This window comes from Theropithecus gelada, chromosome 2 (genome assembly GCF_003255815.1).
Source record: "Theropithecus gelada isolate Dixy chromosome 2, Tgel_1.0, whole genome shotgun sequence".
NCBI classification, from domain to species: Eukaryota; Metazoa; Chordata; class Mammalia; order Primates; family Cercopithecidae; genus Theropithecus; species Theropithecus gelada.
In genome coordinates, this window is record NC_037669.1 from 14,312,717 (window position 1) to 14,330,025 (window position 17,309).

A 17,309-nucleotide genomic window follows, 5' to 3' on the forward strand; every position below is an offset into this window, starting at 1 on the left:
TCTAACGTGAGTCCCTAACCCCGGGGCCATGGACCAATATCTGTCTGTGGACTGTTAGGAACCAGCCTACAAAGCAGGAGGTAAGCGGCAGGCCAGTGAACAAAGCTTCGTCTGTATTTACAGCCTCTGCCCATCACTCACATTACTGCCCGAGTGCTGCCCCCTGTCAGATCAGTGGTGGCATTAGATTCTGAGGACCATGAACCCTATGTGAACTGCACATTCAAGAGATCTAGTTTACGTGCTCCTTATGAGAATCCAATGCCTAATGATCTGTCACTGCCTCCCATCACCCCCCAGCTGGGACTGTCTAGTTGCAGGAAAACAAGCTTAGGGCTCCTACTGATTGTACATTATGGTGAGTTGTATAATTATTTCAGTATGTATTACAATGTAATAATAATAGAAATAAAGTGCACAATAAATGTAATGTGCTTGAATCATCCTGAAACCACCTCCACCCTCCAGTCCATGGAAAAATTGTCTTCCACAAAACTGGTCCCTGGTGCCACTGATCTAAAGGGTAAGAATTGGGAGAAATGCATAACGTGTATTTGTTTCTGGAAACTGATGATTGCAGTAAGACATCATGCTTACTAAATAGTGGAAGGGCATTTATTTATTAACAGGTTGCAAAACTCACTCTCGGCGAAAAACATTTTCTCACCTCAAATGCTACTCTGTAATGTTAAGTAAATTAGAAGTAAATCATCTGTTATTGTCTATGAATTTTTCTAAAGCCTATGCCTATGCTATCTTCTACGTTATATCTTTATAGGACACTCACCATCATTTAAACCAGTGGTCAGCAAACTTTTTCTGTGAAGAGCTGAATAGTAAATATTTTAGACCTTGCAGTCATCCAGTTTCCTTCTGAACTACAAAACTTTTACACTGTAGTGTGAAAGCAGCCATAGACAATCTGTATACAGGCTGGGCATGGTGGCTCACACCTGTAATAATCCCAGCATTTTGGGAGGCCGAGGCAGGCGGATCACCTGAGGACAGGGGTTCAAGACTAGCCTGGCCGACATGGCGAAACCCCATCTCTACTAAAAATACCAAAATTAACTCGGTGTGGTGGCACACACCTGTAATCCTAGCTGCTCCTGAGGCTGAGGCAGGAAAATTGCTTGAACCTGGGAGATGGAAGTTGAGTGAGCCGGGATCGCGCCACTGCACTCCAGCCTGGGCAACGGAGTGAGACTCCGTCTCAAAAAAAAAAAAAAAAAGGGAAAAAAAAGACAATCCGTATACAAATGAGCATGGCTAAGCTCCATTGAAAGTTTATTTACGGCACTGAAATTTGAATTTAATATAATTTTCCTGTGTTATGAAATGTTTTTCTTTTATTTTAGTCATTTAAAATGTAAAACACATTCTTAGCTTGTGGGCCGTACAAAAACAAGTGGAAAACCAGTTTTCACCTGGAGGCCGTGACACTTTCTTCTAACCTTCTTTTATCCATTCCTCTAAAGCCTGACATCATGGGAGCAGGCATCTTAGAATGTGCTAATCAGATTACCTAATTTGTTATGTATACTGGGCGTGCTTAGAACATCCTCTTTCCTTTCTCTTATGTATTCCACCTCCATATATTCATAAGTTCCTTTTTCTGAGTCTAGAAAATGCTTAATGTCAAAACTGCCTTCAACTTTGAGCCCCACCCTTCATTCTCTTTTTGTCCTTCATCCCATATTTACTCTTCAGTTTCTTACTTTGAAGTTTTTTTTAGGACTCTAATTTCATAGAACTACTTGAAGCTTCCCAGATTTAAGCCTTCTCTTTCCTTTATATTTTTATGTTGTTCTCACTTCTTTAACTAGAGAGAATATCTACTGATCTTTAAAGATGTATTTTTGTCATGTAATCCCCTCTTTTATAAAGTCGTTTTTAATCCCCAGCTGCCCCAACCGTTACTACCTTGATTAGTAGAACTGACCATGTCCGCTTTTTTGGCCTCCTCTTACTGATACCTACTTGGTCACTACTTAATTGCCTTTTGTTTGTGTATCTCTCTACTTCTTCAGGCTGTAAATTCTCTAAAGGCATTTTGCTCATTTTGGTGTCCCAATTGTTTAGACCATGCGCCTAGGTCTTCTTAAAACATCTCTCCCGTGGCTCCTACTTTTCTACTTATTTCTGATTCTTCTCAACCTTCTTTTTTGTTGTTGTTGTTTCTGTGCGAAATTGAGAAAAAACTGTCTGCTAGTTTCTTTTCAGATGTGTCTGCCTCCTCTCTGACTGTGTTGCCATTGGCTAAATCCAAACCCTCAGTTTCTTTTATCTGTAGTGTCTACAATAGCTTTTTTAAAAATCCATATTCTATTTATTTATTTATTTTTTATTTTTAAAAAATTTTTTGTAGAGATGAGTCTCACTGTGTTGCCCAGGATGGTCTTGAACTCCTGGCCTTGAGTGATCCTCCTGCCTTGGCCTCCCAAAGCGTTGGGATAGTAGGCATGAGCCATTGAGCCTGGTCCATATTTTTTTGTTTTTTTAGAGACAGGGTATCATTTTGTCATCCAGGCTGGAGTTCAGTGGCATGATCATAGCTCATGTTATCTCAAACTCCTGGGCTCAAGCTGTCTCCTGCCTTAGCCTCCAGAGTAGCTAGACCACAGGCGTGCTCCACAATGCCTAGCTAATTTTTTTATTCACAATAGCTTTTTTTTCCTTTTTTATTTTTAATTTTGTGAGTACATAGTAGGTGTGTATACTACGAGGTACATGAGATTTTTGTATAGGCATGCAATACATAATAATTTCATCATGAAAAATTGGGTATCCCCTGAAGCATTTATTCTTTGTGTTACTCTTTTAGTTGTTTTTAAATGTTCAATTAAATTATTGACTGTAGTCCCCCTGTTGTGCTTTCAAATACTAGGTTTCATTCTTTCTGTTTTTTTTCTCTATAACTTCTTAATATAAAAGTAATACCCCTTTCTGGAACTTTACTTTTTTAGATCAAACTTCTCTTCTTCATGGTTGTCAGTAATTGCATTAGTTGGACACAGGTTCAGTTGTTCTCACAGAGACCTAAAATAACAGTGGTTCAACAAGATAGATGTTTATTTCTTTCTCATAACAGCCTAGGCAAAAATAGTCTAGGACAGGTTTGTCAGCTCCATTGTGTTAGTACTCAGTTCTCTGTTCTATTTGCTTTGCCATCCTCAGTGTTCTCCCTCACCTACATGGTTGAAGGTAGTTCACTACAAAATGTGCATTTCAGCTACAAAGAAGAGGTAAAGGGTAAGGGGAGGCCATCCTCCTTTCCTTTAGGAGCTGAACCAGAAGCTGCTGCATCATTTTGGTTCACGTCATTGAAAAGAAGCAGTGGTATTCCTGACCTGCTGTTCATATTGGCTCATTTGAACTAGCGAGATCCCTTTATGCATATCTCTTCCCAACTCTGTGTTCAGGTACCTCATATTGTTAGTTTGAAATTGGCCATGGTCGAAGTATTTATACTTTGGAAATTGGCAGATACCATACATGTATCAGGGTTCTCCTCATCCAAATGTTTAACAACATATCGCTAGCTAGCCTCCTCTCATGGCCACCCCTAGCTGCCATAGTAGTTGGGGATTATAGTCTTGTAAGCAGTCATGAGCCTAGGTAAAAAAAATCTAGGATTCTCTTGACTATCAAATAGTGTTTCCTAATAGGGAACTATTGTTATTTTTGGTGCAAAAATTATTTGTTTAGATTGGTCCCTAGCATTTTTGGATATTACCTTGTCTTCATTATATTGTAGTTATTTGTGATTTGTGAAGAGAAAAAAACAAAAAAATTATATATATATATGTTTCATATGTAGTTGTATGTGTGTGTGTTTGTGTGTATATTTCCTCAATAGACTAAGAGCTCTGTGAGATCAGATCAGAAGATGGATTTTATTAATCTTTGTATTTCTAAAACCATACATAGTACTTAGCTTATAAGAAATGCTCAAAAATTGATTGATTATTTATTTGCATTTTATCTTGGACTTTCTAGAGATGGTGTCTTACCATATGTACTTTATTGAAATTCTCAGAATTGAGGACCATGCATCTTTTTGTTCCTGGTTCTTGTATGATTTCTCATCTATAATGGGCCCTAAATACATGTACAAGGATAGATGGATAAATATATGGAAGGGCAAAAGAAAGGATGGATGTATGGGATAGCAGCTTCAGTTATCTCAGTGGTTTGGTGGTGTAGTATTGAGCCCTATATACTTTGTGCTGAATGCTAAGGATACAAAGACATGGTCCCATGTGTTCGGAAGGTATAGGCTATTGTGAAGATCAGCAGAGGACAGATTATTATGATAGAGGTAAAGGTGACAGTAGAAGTAGGAAGAATCATCGGAAAAGGATTTATGGGGAAAGTTGTACCTGAACATTTAGTCTTAAGTTGTGAAACACAAATGCCGAGTAGGAACCAGAGGAAAGAATAGAAGGTGTTCCACATATCAGAAAAAAAAAAAAACAGGCTTTGGGAGTCCTGAAGACCTCTGAGGCCTGTCTCTGCCTACAATATAACCTTGCAAAAATTCCTTAATCTGAATTGGTTTACTGGGCATATTGCCATCATTTTATCTGTACTTGAATTGCTCCCTCTGCCTAAAATATAGTTCTCCCTTCTCCATTACAATTATGTAGCTTTTATGTGTTCACTCACAATGAAGTCTTCAAGATTTCATTTCTTCTCTGAAAGCCTCTCTAGACCATAACTTGCCCCTCCCTTTTTCAGCTTCTTTCCCTTGAATTCCTACATGCTATCATCTCTAGGTTTTTTTTTTCTTTAAGAACGTACAAATTCTGTGTTATTCCTATTAATATTCCGCTTCTCTATATTACATTGTACTTTGAGGACAGCAATCATATACCTCTTTGCACCCTTGATGCCTAACAAAGTCCTGGTACCGAGGAGATGTTTGATACTTGTTAGTTCCCTTATTCCTACTTCAGCATAGTTGATTTGTTTTCACGGATGATTGCCTGGAGTTCCTCTCTATTCATACTGAAAGACAGCTGCCTATTTTATCCATACAAACTAGTTCTGGTTAGGCTTAGATCACATTTTTAAATGCCTAGTGTAATCCTGTTTCTGGAAAATCATGCTGCTTATATGTCTAACTTTACCTTTTTCTCTTTCTAGGTAATGAATGTATTAGCAAAAGTATGACTTGTAGTGGCTTTTAACTTTCTTCAGGTGCTGTGTAAACTTCACTAAGGCGCTTACCAAGAGATTGGTGTCTTGCAAGTCTGTTTCTCAGTCACACCTAAGTTTAGCGAATGCCTTTCAAATTAATCTTTGTAATAGCACATGTTTTGCTAAATGTGGAAATAAGACCCTCTAAACACCAGTGTTGTTCAGTAGAACTTTCTGCAGTGATGGGAATGTTCTATGTTGGCTCTGTCCAGTAGGATGGACCACTAGCCACATGTGGCTTTTTTTTTTTTTTTTTTAACTCTAGATATTACCCAGACTGGTCTCAAATTCCTGGCCCCAGGTGATCCTTCTGCCTCAGCCTGCCAAAGTGCTGAGATTCAGGCCTAAGCCACTGTATCCAGCCACCACATATGGCGTTTGAACACTTAAAATGTAACTGATGCAACTGAGAAACTGAATTTTAAATTTTATTTTAGTTTATTTAAATTTAAATTTAAAAAGTCTCATGTGGCTTGTGGCTATTGTTTTGACCATGCAGCTCTGAACAGTGTTTTCTGTGGGATAATATTTATAGTGGATTCCAGTGATGAAGAAAAAATAGAAGAAAAAAATATGAAGTTTGAACTCTTCTCTATAGCCATGAGTCAGCAGGCCATTAATCTTTCATGAGTTCTCTTTTCTATTCCTTTATTTTCATGCCTCTCTGAAAAGAGGCTATTACTATCACTTCCAGTCAGTCTAGAGACTTTTGCAAGATTAATCTTAATAAAGCACTATTTCAGTCACCTTGATTATATCATTGGTCTGCCAGATATTTTCAATAGCTCCTTGTTCTCTATCTTCAGAACCCTCTTCTGTTTGCATTCCTAATCTTAAGGATTTGCTGCAGGCACAATGTTCAATTTGTTCTTATTCCTTTACTTTGTCATTTCCCTTCCTCTTCTGCCTGTTTAAATCCTACACAGCTTTAAGGCCTAAATTCTGTCTCTCCTATGATGTCTTTTAAGATCCTCAGGTATCTTTTAAATCTCTTATTGTCATTATCACTCCTTGACAGTTCATATACATCCTGTATCTTCTTTATGTTTTCCAAAATATGTTCCTATAGAAAGAATGAAATCTACTTTTTGTTGTAAGCTGCCCTTAAACATCTCTTTATTACAAATATAGCTTTAATTCAGCTAATTAAAAAACAGCGATCTTATTTTTATAGCTTCTCTCATTCTTTGTTTCTTCTAAACTCTTCTATTCTCTAAGTGTTCGTGGTTTTCTTTATAACTCCACAGATGTTTTAACAGCCCCTAGGGATAGCTGTGGTATTGAAAGGTTGACATTTTTATTGTTTGTAACTTGGATAGTAAATAGCCTTAAAGGCAAGAGAGTTTATTCATTTATTAATTCAGCAGCTACTTATTAAGTACCTACTATATGCTAAGTGCGGGTTTTATATCAGGAGAAAGAAAGATTCCGATCTGCATGGAGTAAAATTTCTCATTTGATATTCTGGCCTGTCCCCAGACCAGTATGCTTCCATATAATGTTTATTCTGTCAGTGAATGCTAAATACTTCACTTGGTGCTAAAATTTTAGTTGAAAAATTAATGTTATCAATTAAAGTCTAAAGATTTTTTTTTTTTTTTTTGTATCATTTGAAACAGAATACCCTGAAGATGTAGCTCCCACTGTTGGATTTTCAAAAATTAACCTTAGACAAGGAAAGTTTGAAGTCACCATCTTTGACTTGGGAGGTGGAATAAGAATTCGGGGAATCTGGAAGAATTACTATGCTGAATCCTATGGGGTAATATTTGTTGTGGATTCCAGTGATGAAGAGAGAATGGAAGAGACAAAAGAGGCTATGTCAGAAATGCTAAGACATCCTAGGATATCGGGAAAACCTATATTGGTGTAAGTAATGTTAGCATTGTAAATGTAGGGACGGTGGCATTGGCCACTAAAGAAATTTACCTGTTACAGACTACTGAATAAGCTAAAATAGTCATGCTTTAGTATACTAAAATGTATGTAATTAACTGGGAGTTGTTAATTTACTGAGGCCTTGTAATGCTGTCTGTAGGGAAAAAGGGCTAAGGCTATATAGAATTCTTAAAGGTGGATATCTTAGATATTCAAATATAAACTCATTGTTTTATGTGATAGTTTACTTTTTATAGAATTTTGCATTTTGAAATATTCCATTAACAAGGTTCTAAAATATCTCTTAATTTTTTCCCTTTTAATAATTTGTGTTTTGCTTTTGTCCTTTTTTTCTTAAAGAGTATTATTGTTTCAGAGTTATGTAAATGGTTTATTTTTCTAATACCACATTGATTTCTCAGTTTTCACTTCTACATTTCCGTATTGGACATGTGATTGTTATCAAATTAGACATACACTTACATGATTGCGTCCATGTGGGTGAACATTTTTTAAAAACAAAGTGACAAAGGACTCTTGTACTAGCAGCCCTCATAGCATTTATGCATAGTAAACAGTAGATGGTGCTATAGCCATGAGGCATAGCAAACTGAAAGTAGTTTAAATTGCTCTTTAACTTGGAGTAAACTAAATGTTTGCCCTTGCCTTCTTGTTCCTTTTCCCTTGTTATGGTTCACTATTAAGGATTAAAAAAAAAAAAAAATCAACCTCTCACGTGGTTAGATGAAAAATTGTAGAGTTTCTCTGTGGTCTTCAGTAGTAAATGAACATTTTTAAATGAGGTGATTTGGAAGCTCTGATTGCAAAAGTTAAAACTGTATTATATGATTATTGGTAAAGTTTATAGTTTTAAATTTTTATATATTAGAGAAGTTATTTGATTTGTATAAGTAATTCTCATGTTTATTGAATCTAAAGGAAAACTTTTAACAGGGATATGTATGAAGAGAGAACTTTGCTGAACCACAGGCTAAATTGGTATTTACAAATGTTTAAGCAGGGAATTAGTGATATCTAAAGTAAAAAATATTAATGGTGGTTATTTGTAAAACAATATTATGTACTTTTTAAAAATTAGTCATTTAATTTTTTTCATTTACTCTTTTATAGATTTATTCATTAATACATGCATTAATTCAACAAATATTTCTTTGGGCATCTACTATTTGCCAAGCATAGCTCTGGGGTTGGGGATGTGTTTGGGAATAAGAACAAAAATCCAAGTTAGACCTCAGGAGCTTACATTCTAGGAGGTGAGATATACACTAAATAGAATTAGTAAGTTACATTATATATTAGATCATAAGTGAATTGAAAACAATGAAACAAGTAAAAGAATATCAGAAAGCCTATGGTAGTAGTGATGATAAGGACATGTTGCTCTTATAATTAGGATAATCCTAATAGGCCTTATTGAGAAGCTGACATTTGAAGTGAGGGAGGCAGTCATGCAGATATCTGTGGAAACGGCTCAAAGTAGGGGTATCCAGTTGTTAAGTGACTACAGTGATTACTGGGTAATCAAATAACAACCAGATATTTGCTTTCAATTCTGTCACCTCTCTCAGCTGGTGAATTTCCTGAATAGAAAAGAAAATACACAACTACTGTGATTGCTTCACCATTATAAACGCATAGTTAGTGAGAGTTTACAAAGATATAAGAATTAATTATGGACAGTGTAATATATTTATGAAATATAGAATGGTTTGCCATTTGACCAGATTTTCTCATGGGAGTTTTACAATCATAGAGTTTTATTACTAAAGGGAAACTGCTTTTTGGAAGGAATGTGGTTCAAAAATATACAAAATGTACACAAAAGTACACATTCTTAATAAATTTCAAAGATATAGGGAAAAGTTTTTTATATGTATTTTTATTGATATTTAATAGTTGTACATATGTGGAAAAGAATATTTAAAAACTTGATTGACTTACCATCCAGAGCCAGCCACTGTTAGCATGTTGATGAATTTCCTATGCATATATATTTATGAGACATGTAATGTATACAGTATTCATATAATAAATACAATTTTGGGCCAGGCACGGTGGCTCATGCCTGTAATCCCAGCACTTTGGGAGGCCAAGGTGGGCGGATCACGAGGTCAGGAGATGGAGACCATCCTGGCTGACATGGTGAAACTCCGTCTCTACTAAAAATACAAAAAGTTAGCTGGCGTGCATACCTGTAGTCCCAGCTACTCAGGAGGCTGAGGCAGGAGAATTGCTTGAAACCCGGGAGGTGTAGATTGCAGTGAGCCAAGATCACGCCACTGCACTCTAGCCTGGGTGACAGAGCAAGACTTTGTCTCAAAACAAACAAACAAATAAATAAATAAATAAAATTTTGTATCCTGCTCTTTTTTTTAAATATGTTTATAAACACCTCTCGAATGTCTGCCTAAGCCCCATATTTGAAAGTTCTCCTGTTTACCTTTTTTTCTCTGACTTGCAATTAATTTCTCATATTGATATTACTGTCTTTTCAATCTCTTTACTACTCCTTTTCCCTTTAGTGTTACCTGTCTTCAATTCCTCTTCTCTAATCACCTGTGTTGCTGATAGGAACAGTCCCTTAACCAGTCTCTAACTGCCAGTCTTGCCTACCCTCCAAGCTCTCCTTTACATTGCCAGCAGTTCTTTTCTTTATTTGTTATTTTTCAAATTATAAAACTGGTACATGCTTGTGATGACCAGTGAAACAATACAAGGATATGTAAAGAATATGAGACTTTTAAAAATACAATTTTGATAATTTTACTACTTCTTAGCTTAAAGTCCTTCAAGTTCCTTTCATAGCTCCATGCATATTAGAAATTCTTTTTTTTTTTAAACTAATATAACCCCTGCGACTAGAAATAATGTCTAGCGTATAATGGGTCTGGCACTGACAGATCTGCTGTATAATAAGTAGGAAAGATGTTCAGCGAACAGTGCTAAGCTCAGTGCTAGGGGATGGGGGCTGTGGAAGGGTAGCAGGAGGGGATACCTGTATTAGAGTCAGGTGGCAGTTCTCTTTGTTGCACACAGCTTCCTCCTTACTGCCCACAGACATCTGGACCACTCATATGCCAAATACATTTACAGCATCTAATTTCTTCTGCCTGCGCCTTATCTGAGCCTAAACTAGTTGAGATAACTTACGCACAGTGCCTCTTAGAAGTCATTTTAATGCTTGGATAACTTTGTCCTCCTACCCCCAATAACAAGCAAGCAGAAAACAACAGACCTCTGAAAAGATTCATTTAATAGAAAGAAATTAATCTAAAGATTAAGAATCTTTTCTATAATCACAAAATTACAAATTGACATGTTTTTTTGTGGGAAGTAGAGTGGATGACTACAGTAGCAGGTTAGGACAATTTTTAGTTCTTCTCTACTTGTTCCTACACACAAGCCTGACAGCATGTGTGATGGCAAGTCAGGCCTTGGCCAGTGTCTCAGTCTGTTTTCCTGCTGCCGATAAAGTCATACCCAAGACTGGGAAAAAAAAGAGGTTGAATTGGACTTACAGTTCCACATGACTGAGAAGACCTCAGAATCATGGCGGGAGGCAAAAGGCAGTTCTTACATGGTAGTGGCGAGAGAAAATGAGGAAGATGCAGAAGCAGAAATCCCTGATAAAATCATCAGATCTCGTGTGGCTTATACACTACCATGACAACAGTATGGGGGAAACTGCCCCCATGATTGAAATCGTCTCCCACCAGTCCCTCCCACAACACAGAATTATGAGAGTACAATTCAAGATGAGATTTGGGTGGGGACACAGAAGTAAACCGTATCAGCCAGATTTTACTTGATGTCACAGACTGGAAGTTTTTCTTGAAAAGTCAGAATCAGAATATCACTAGGCTTCTTTGTTTTATTAGCTCAGAAGTTCTTTTTGGCAGTTATATAGCATTTATTAATCAGCATAATGTGTTAATTAAAATCTTCTGAAATAAGTGGTGAAAAGTTGAAAAATCATTAGTTTAGGGAGGAGACAAAGTCTGGAACCTGGATTCTAAGAGCTACTGTGAATTTGGTGATAAGTAACTTTACTTCTTTGGGCTTAAATGCCTCTTCTATAATAAAAGTAGCTGTAAAATATTCTAATTCTTTGTATTCAGCTGTGTAGAATGGCATGAACCAGAAACAATTTCAATAAAAATTAAAAATGGTATGCATTCCTTTTAAAGAGAGTAAAAATAAATGCCATGCAAACATTATGCTTTGTAATCATATTAACCTACAAAATCCTTTTTCTCTCACATCAACTATTTAGAAATTAACTTTAGCCTGTACTGTAAGGTATGAATTATGCTATCTACTCTTGCCTGCTCCCCACCCCCAACTTAACTATTTAGAGCTTAATCAATCTGGCTGGCCCTTGAGATTTTTTTTAAAAAAATACAAACAAAAAACCTTCAAACTAGGTAGTCTTGACAAAGAAGGCCTTTCCAAGGGAAAAAGTAAACAGGTTTTGCAACTTTATAAATAGTGCAGAAAGCAGCAGTAATCCCAAATTTTAAGCTCAACATCCAGTATAGACGTTTTCCATTAATAGTACAAGGCATGATTTGTTGATTACCTGAGGAATAAACTGAGCTGCGAGGTGTTTTAAACAGCTTAATCTGTTGAAACTTTCAGCAGTCCAGGGTTACACTGATGTCATAAGAAGGCACATGCTCTTTCTACACCCCCTCTTGCTAGTACCTGTGGAGTCTTAAAAGTTGGCCTCAGAGAGAGAAAAAATTACCCCTTCTTTTTATAGTTGAATCCCCTAATGCTTTTAACCAGGGTAATCCTGGAGAGGCACAGGCTAAAATTTTCTCTTAGGATAATAACAATTCTAGTTGTGTTAGCATTCTTGAACTACTGGAAGGTGCCACTTTTCTCATTACACACTGCCTGCCATTCTGTGGAGTTACATGAACTAACTTAACTTTTGGCCAGTCTTCACAAATTGAATGATTACAACAAAAAAAAGTGATACATATATAGAGTTTCACTTGAGGCAGACAACATAATATTTCTGATTTGATCTTACTGGATGTTATGAATATTCCAATGAAAAAGTTTCTTGGCTACTCTGGGCACACTGCCTATGGGTAGCCCTCCTCTTCAAGGAGCAGTACAAATACATTAGATAGACAGATAGACAGACAGATATTCTTGACCCAGGGTCTTTGCACCATGAGTGGTTTCCCAAGATCCTCTGCAATCATACACACAATCCCAAGTGTATGTGCTTTTTTCTTGTGAGCAGATCCTAAAGAAGTTTGCAACTAAAAAGATTGAAAACCCTGTCAGTGAGTTTCCATATTAGGAGAAACAATAGCCAGGCTTTAATTATTACTTTTTCAACATGAGATTTTGTTTTGTTTGTTTCCAACCTTTATATGCTTATCTGACTCACCTTCCTTCTAGGCAGTATTACAGCATAATGTTAGTTGGCAAGTTTCTTTTAGTAATATTCTTTATTGTAAGTACCCAGGAGAAGTTAGATAGGTTATGATTATCCTAATACAGTTATCAGAAATTGAATCAAATGTACTTTTATTATGTTAGACGTCTAAATAATAGAGAATCCGAGTGCTGTTTTAGAATGCTGGAGACCTATAAATATGGAATTATGGTCTGCCTATGTCACATAATCAGTTGATCCTTAGATAGAGTGGTGAGTCCCCTAATTTACTAATTTCACCCTCTGAAACTCCTACTTATTGAATTTATAAGGCCTATTGGCTTAAGATTTCTCCCCTTTCACTGGAGCCTTACCACACTGTCATCTTCATTAATGTCATTTACTTATATGTTGACTCATCTTCAGATGTCCTTATTGAATGTGTCCTTTTGTCTCTTAACAACATTCACCTTCATAGCAACTGTAATTTACAGTAAAGCTTCTCAGCTGATTGATTTTGTAGATAATTTAAGCACTGGGAGCCTGCAGAGGTCCCCATCCCTGCCGCCCCATCACTTCAATCTAGTTAAAAACAAAATAACACAGAAAAAAACTCTTTGGCAGTGTTACTAGGCAGCAAGATATTGTCCATACCACCTGCATCAGCATCAGCTGAGACCTTCAAAATTTTTGACAGTGAGACCAGATGTACTTTGGGGTTTTTTTTTCCCACACATGCTCTCCAGATCATTCTGATTCATAGCAAAAATTGACAACTACTGGTGTAGGAGAAAGTGTGAGTCAGAAAGGCCCTAAATAGGTTATTTAATCTTTCTAAGCTTTTATGTCTGCACTTGTAAATAGGGATTATAATACCTGTCTTGTTATGTGAATTCCAAATAATGCATTTAAAGCCTTTCAAGCCTCTATTACAGTGTTTCACTAGTGTTCTGTAAATGCAACGGTGGATATGAATATTGTTATTGATAATATACTGTGTCCAGGTGTAGATGAATTAGGAGAACCAGTTTCAAAGTATTTCATTTTACAAATTCAAGCTCTATGAAGCTTGTAATTACAGAAAATGGCACAGTTTGGTAGTTATGAATATGAGCTTTAGTGCTTATAGTAATTTTTATTTTTATTATTGCATGCTTTTAGTATTGCAATATTTTGCCTTCACCTATTTTAAGAATTTTTTTTCCCTTTAAGGTTATTATTTTAAGAAAAAATAACTACTTTTAGTGCCTATTAAGTGTGTATATAAAATACACAAAATGCTACAACTAATTAAGTTATCGTGTTATCTGTTTTGTGTAAGGTGATACTAATTGGTTTGAAAACAGAACAATGAAAACGGTTTCTGAGACATTGCTCTGTGATGATTTTTTTTTGTGCTTAAGTTTTGCTTTAAAAGCAGTATGTTCTAATATAAAATGCTGAAAGAAAATAACTATTTTACAAATTCATCTGGATGTAATTATACTAATGAATATTAAATAGTACTTAATATTATCAGTTTTCATAATAAACGATTTAGGAACTATTATAAACATGTATCGCTAAGGCTGTAGAAAAATATTTAGAAGGAACAACAGAGAGACATCTATCACTAGTCAGCTGTGGAGTTTATAATCTTTTAAATTTATCCCTTTTTATAATGTTTCTTAAACATTTGAAGCTGAGATACATGAAACATCTTTTTCTCTAGCGATGCTTGATAATTGACACAATAGAAAGCTCTTCAATTTTGTGATATTTTATAAATTAAAAATTATTTTGTATTGTTTATGAAATACATATTTTACATATACAAATTCAGTCATTTCAAATACCCCAACCTCTCTTGACATATTTTCCTTCATTGTACATACCTGGAAAAGCCACCGTCTTGGTCAGACCCAGTCACCTACACATTCTATGTTAGCACACAAATGCCAAACATTGATAGATTAGTAATACATGACTGTGATGGCTGGTCTCATATTAAAGTTATCATGACTGCCTGATTATCTTCTTATCTTAGAATGTTTGTTGTTCTCTCAAAATGACAGTTTCCCTCCTTGTCCTCTCTGTCTGTTCTCCCTTAACCCCACTGTGCTTTCAGTTTTTGCCTGAGTTCTTTAAGGAAATAGAAACTATCACACAAGAATATTCTCATGTTTCCCACTACCACATTTACTCAACTGTCTGCTTTTATTCCTAAACCCTGCCGTTTCTTCTGTAGTGTGGAAGAAGGGTTTCTCTTCCTACCCAAGTTCAGGTGCTTCATATTCCACCTCTTTCTGCTTTTGTATAATAGTATCCCTTCCCTTTCTTAGGTGAGGAGTTTCTCTCTCTGGATCTTTCCTGTCAGCAGAATGTGCTTTCCTGTTTCTTACCTGGAAGTATAGTGGAATCCTTTCACTCTACATATCTCTCTAACTATTGATTACTTTTTATAGTACCTTATTCAAACTTCTGGAAAGAGTTGCCTGTAGTGGCTGCTGTATTTCTTCATGTCACATTCTTTCCTCAGCAGACTCCATTTGTGCTTCTATTTCTGTAATTCCTTGATACTGTTCTTCTTGGAGTCAGTAATTGTCTTCATGCTGCCAAATCTATTGTTATTTTACTGCTCTTATTTTCCCTAAAATTGATTGTTTCTTCACATTTTTCCTTCTTTAAACTCTCCTTTTGCATTGGTTTTCCTTATACCTCATTGACAGTTTCAGTTAGTTTCTTTTATTAACTCCTCTTCTGCTTTGAGTCTAAATTTTGAAATACTCCAGGCCTGTTTCTGCACTTCCAGTTTTTTACATCCACATATTTTTCATACCACCTTACATACCATTTATTTACTCAAATGACCCAACTCTGTACTTCTGGTCCTGACGTATCTCAAGCACTCCTACTGATATAGCTAATATCCTAAAAACCTCCACTTGGACCTTTGAATAGTCACTTCAGATTCTCTTGACCAAAATAGCATCTTTGATTTCCTTGTCGTGGCCAATTCTGAAACCTTCATCTCTGTCTTTTCCCATCTCAGTAAATGGCATCGTCATCTAATCTGTATCCTATAATTCTACCTTTTAAGTCTATCAGAAGTTAATCTAACTTTTTCTACCACCACTATATAGTTTATAGTAAGAGAATGGTTAAGAGCTGGTTCTGGAGTCAGACTGCCTGGGTTCATATCCTGTTCACTATATGCAGTTTCTGTGACCTGGAACAGGTTGATTTTGTTGCACTTCAGTGTTCATGTTGGTAAAATTGTAAAAATAGTGTCTACTTCATACTTTGTCTACTCTGAAATAATTGGAACAGTGACTAGGACATTACGAATACTTTATTCCTCTTTAGTATTACTGTTGCTGCTGCCATCATCACCATCTCCTCTACCATCCTAGTCCAAGCCTCCATCATTTCTTCCTACTGTATTAACTTTCTAATTGTTTCTATACCTATGTGCTTGTCTTCTACTCACCTCCCCCAAATCCATTCTAACCCATTCTTCATACAGTAGATAGAATGATCTTTTTCAATTGTAAATTATATAATATTACTATCAGGTCTAGAACAATCTGAGAGCCTTGTGTTGATTACACTTGTGTGAACTTCAGACTTCTTTCCATGGCTTACAAAACCTTAAATCTAGCCCTTACCTTTCTTAACCTCATCTTGTATCTCACTGCTCTTTTCTGATTATGCCCTAGCTGGATTGTTATTTTTCTTTGCATAGAGTTAGTCAGACCCACCTCAGAGTCTTTGTACTAATTGTTTCCTATGCCTGGAATTATACCCTCCCTGGTACTCATTCAGATCTTCACTTAAATTTCACCTTTCAGAAAGGTCTTCACTGATTACCCAATCTAAAGAAGCACCCCATGATAGTCTCTGTGTCATCTCATTGCCCTTTTAAGTCTCTGCCCAGAACTTAACATTATCTAATGTTTGTATTTGTTACTCTGCTTTCACCACTAGAATGTGAGTTGCAAAACTCTATCCCTGTGTCGTGTGAATTTAGACTGTATCCCTAACTCATAGTATAGTATAGCATTCTCCTAAAGTCATGGCAAAATATTCAAGAATATGGTTGCCTTTAATTTGACTTTATCTGCCAATCTGTAATACATTGCCCTGTATGGACCCAAGTTCAAGAAAGCAATACCTTAACTCGTCTTCTTATTCCTTTAGCTAGATTCAGCTCCCACTTACTAATTAGATTCTTTAAGTACATAGTTGAGTTTTCTCTGATCTGTTGACATTGAGTTAAGTTACCTTCTGAGGATAAAAGATTTGATAAAGGGCCGGGCGTGGTGTCTCACGCCTGTAATTCCAACACTTTGGGAGGCCCAGCGGGGCGGATCACTGAAGGTCAGGAATTTGAGACCAGCCTCGCCAACATGGCAATACCCTGCCCCCTACTAAAAAATACAAAAATTAGCTGAGTGTGGTGGTGCACACCGGTAATCCCAGCTACTTGGGAGGCTAAGGCACGAGAATCGCTTGAACCCAGGAGGTGGGGATTGCAGTGAGCCAGGATCATGCCACTGCACTCCAGCCTGGATGACAGAGTGAAACTCTGTCTTAAAAAAAAGAGAAAAGATTTGATAAAGGTTCTAGTTTGGTTTAGCTTTATTGTAGCATGATTCTTAACTATTAAAATATTCTCAAATCAGCCAGTTGGATTGCCTAGGTAGTCATTACTACTTAACAGATGAGAAAAATGTATAATATAGAGCTAATACCTGACCAGAAGACTAAGATTATTCATCTCATTTTCAATAGTTAATTTGTGAGTTGATGGTAACCATATTTTTTTTTTTAC

The 17,309-nt window shown here is 36.3% G+C and overlaps 1 protein-coding gene across 4 annotated transcripts in view; it reads left to right on the forward strand.

The window, feature by feature from the left end:
• ARL13B (ADP ribosylation factor like GTPase 13B) overlaps positions 1-17,309 on the forward strand; it is a 71,077-nt gene that overhangs the window by 16,065 nt on the left and 37,703 nt on the right. For 3 of the 4 annotated variants that reach the window (XM_025376643.1, XM_025376641.1, XM_025376644.1), the window contains one exon: positions 6,822-7,071. The exons of the other annotated variant lie outside the window; for it this stretch is intronic. In XM_025376643.1, coding sequence (XP_025232428.1) covers positions 6,822-7,071 — 250 coding nt within the window. The remainder of the gene's footprint in view (positions 1-6,821; positions 7,072-17,309) is intronic. 4 annotated transcript variants of the gene reach the window in all.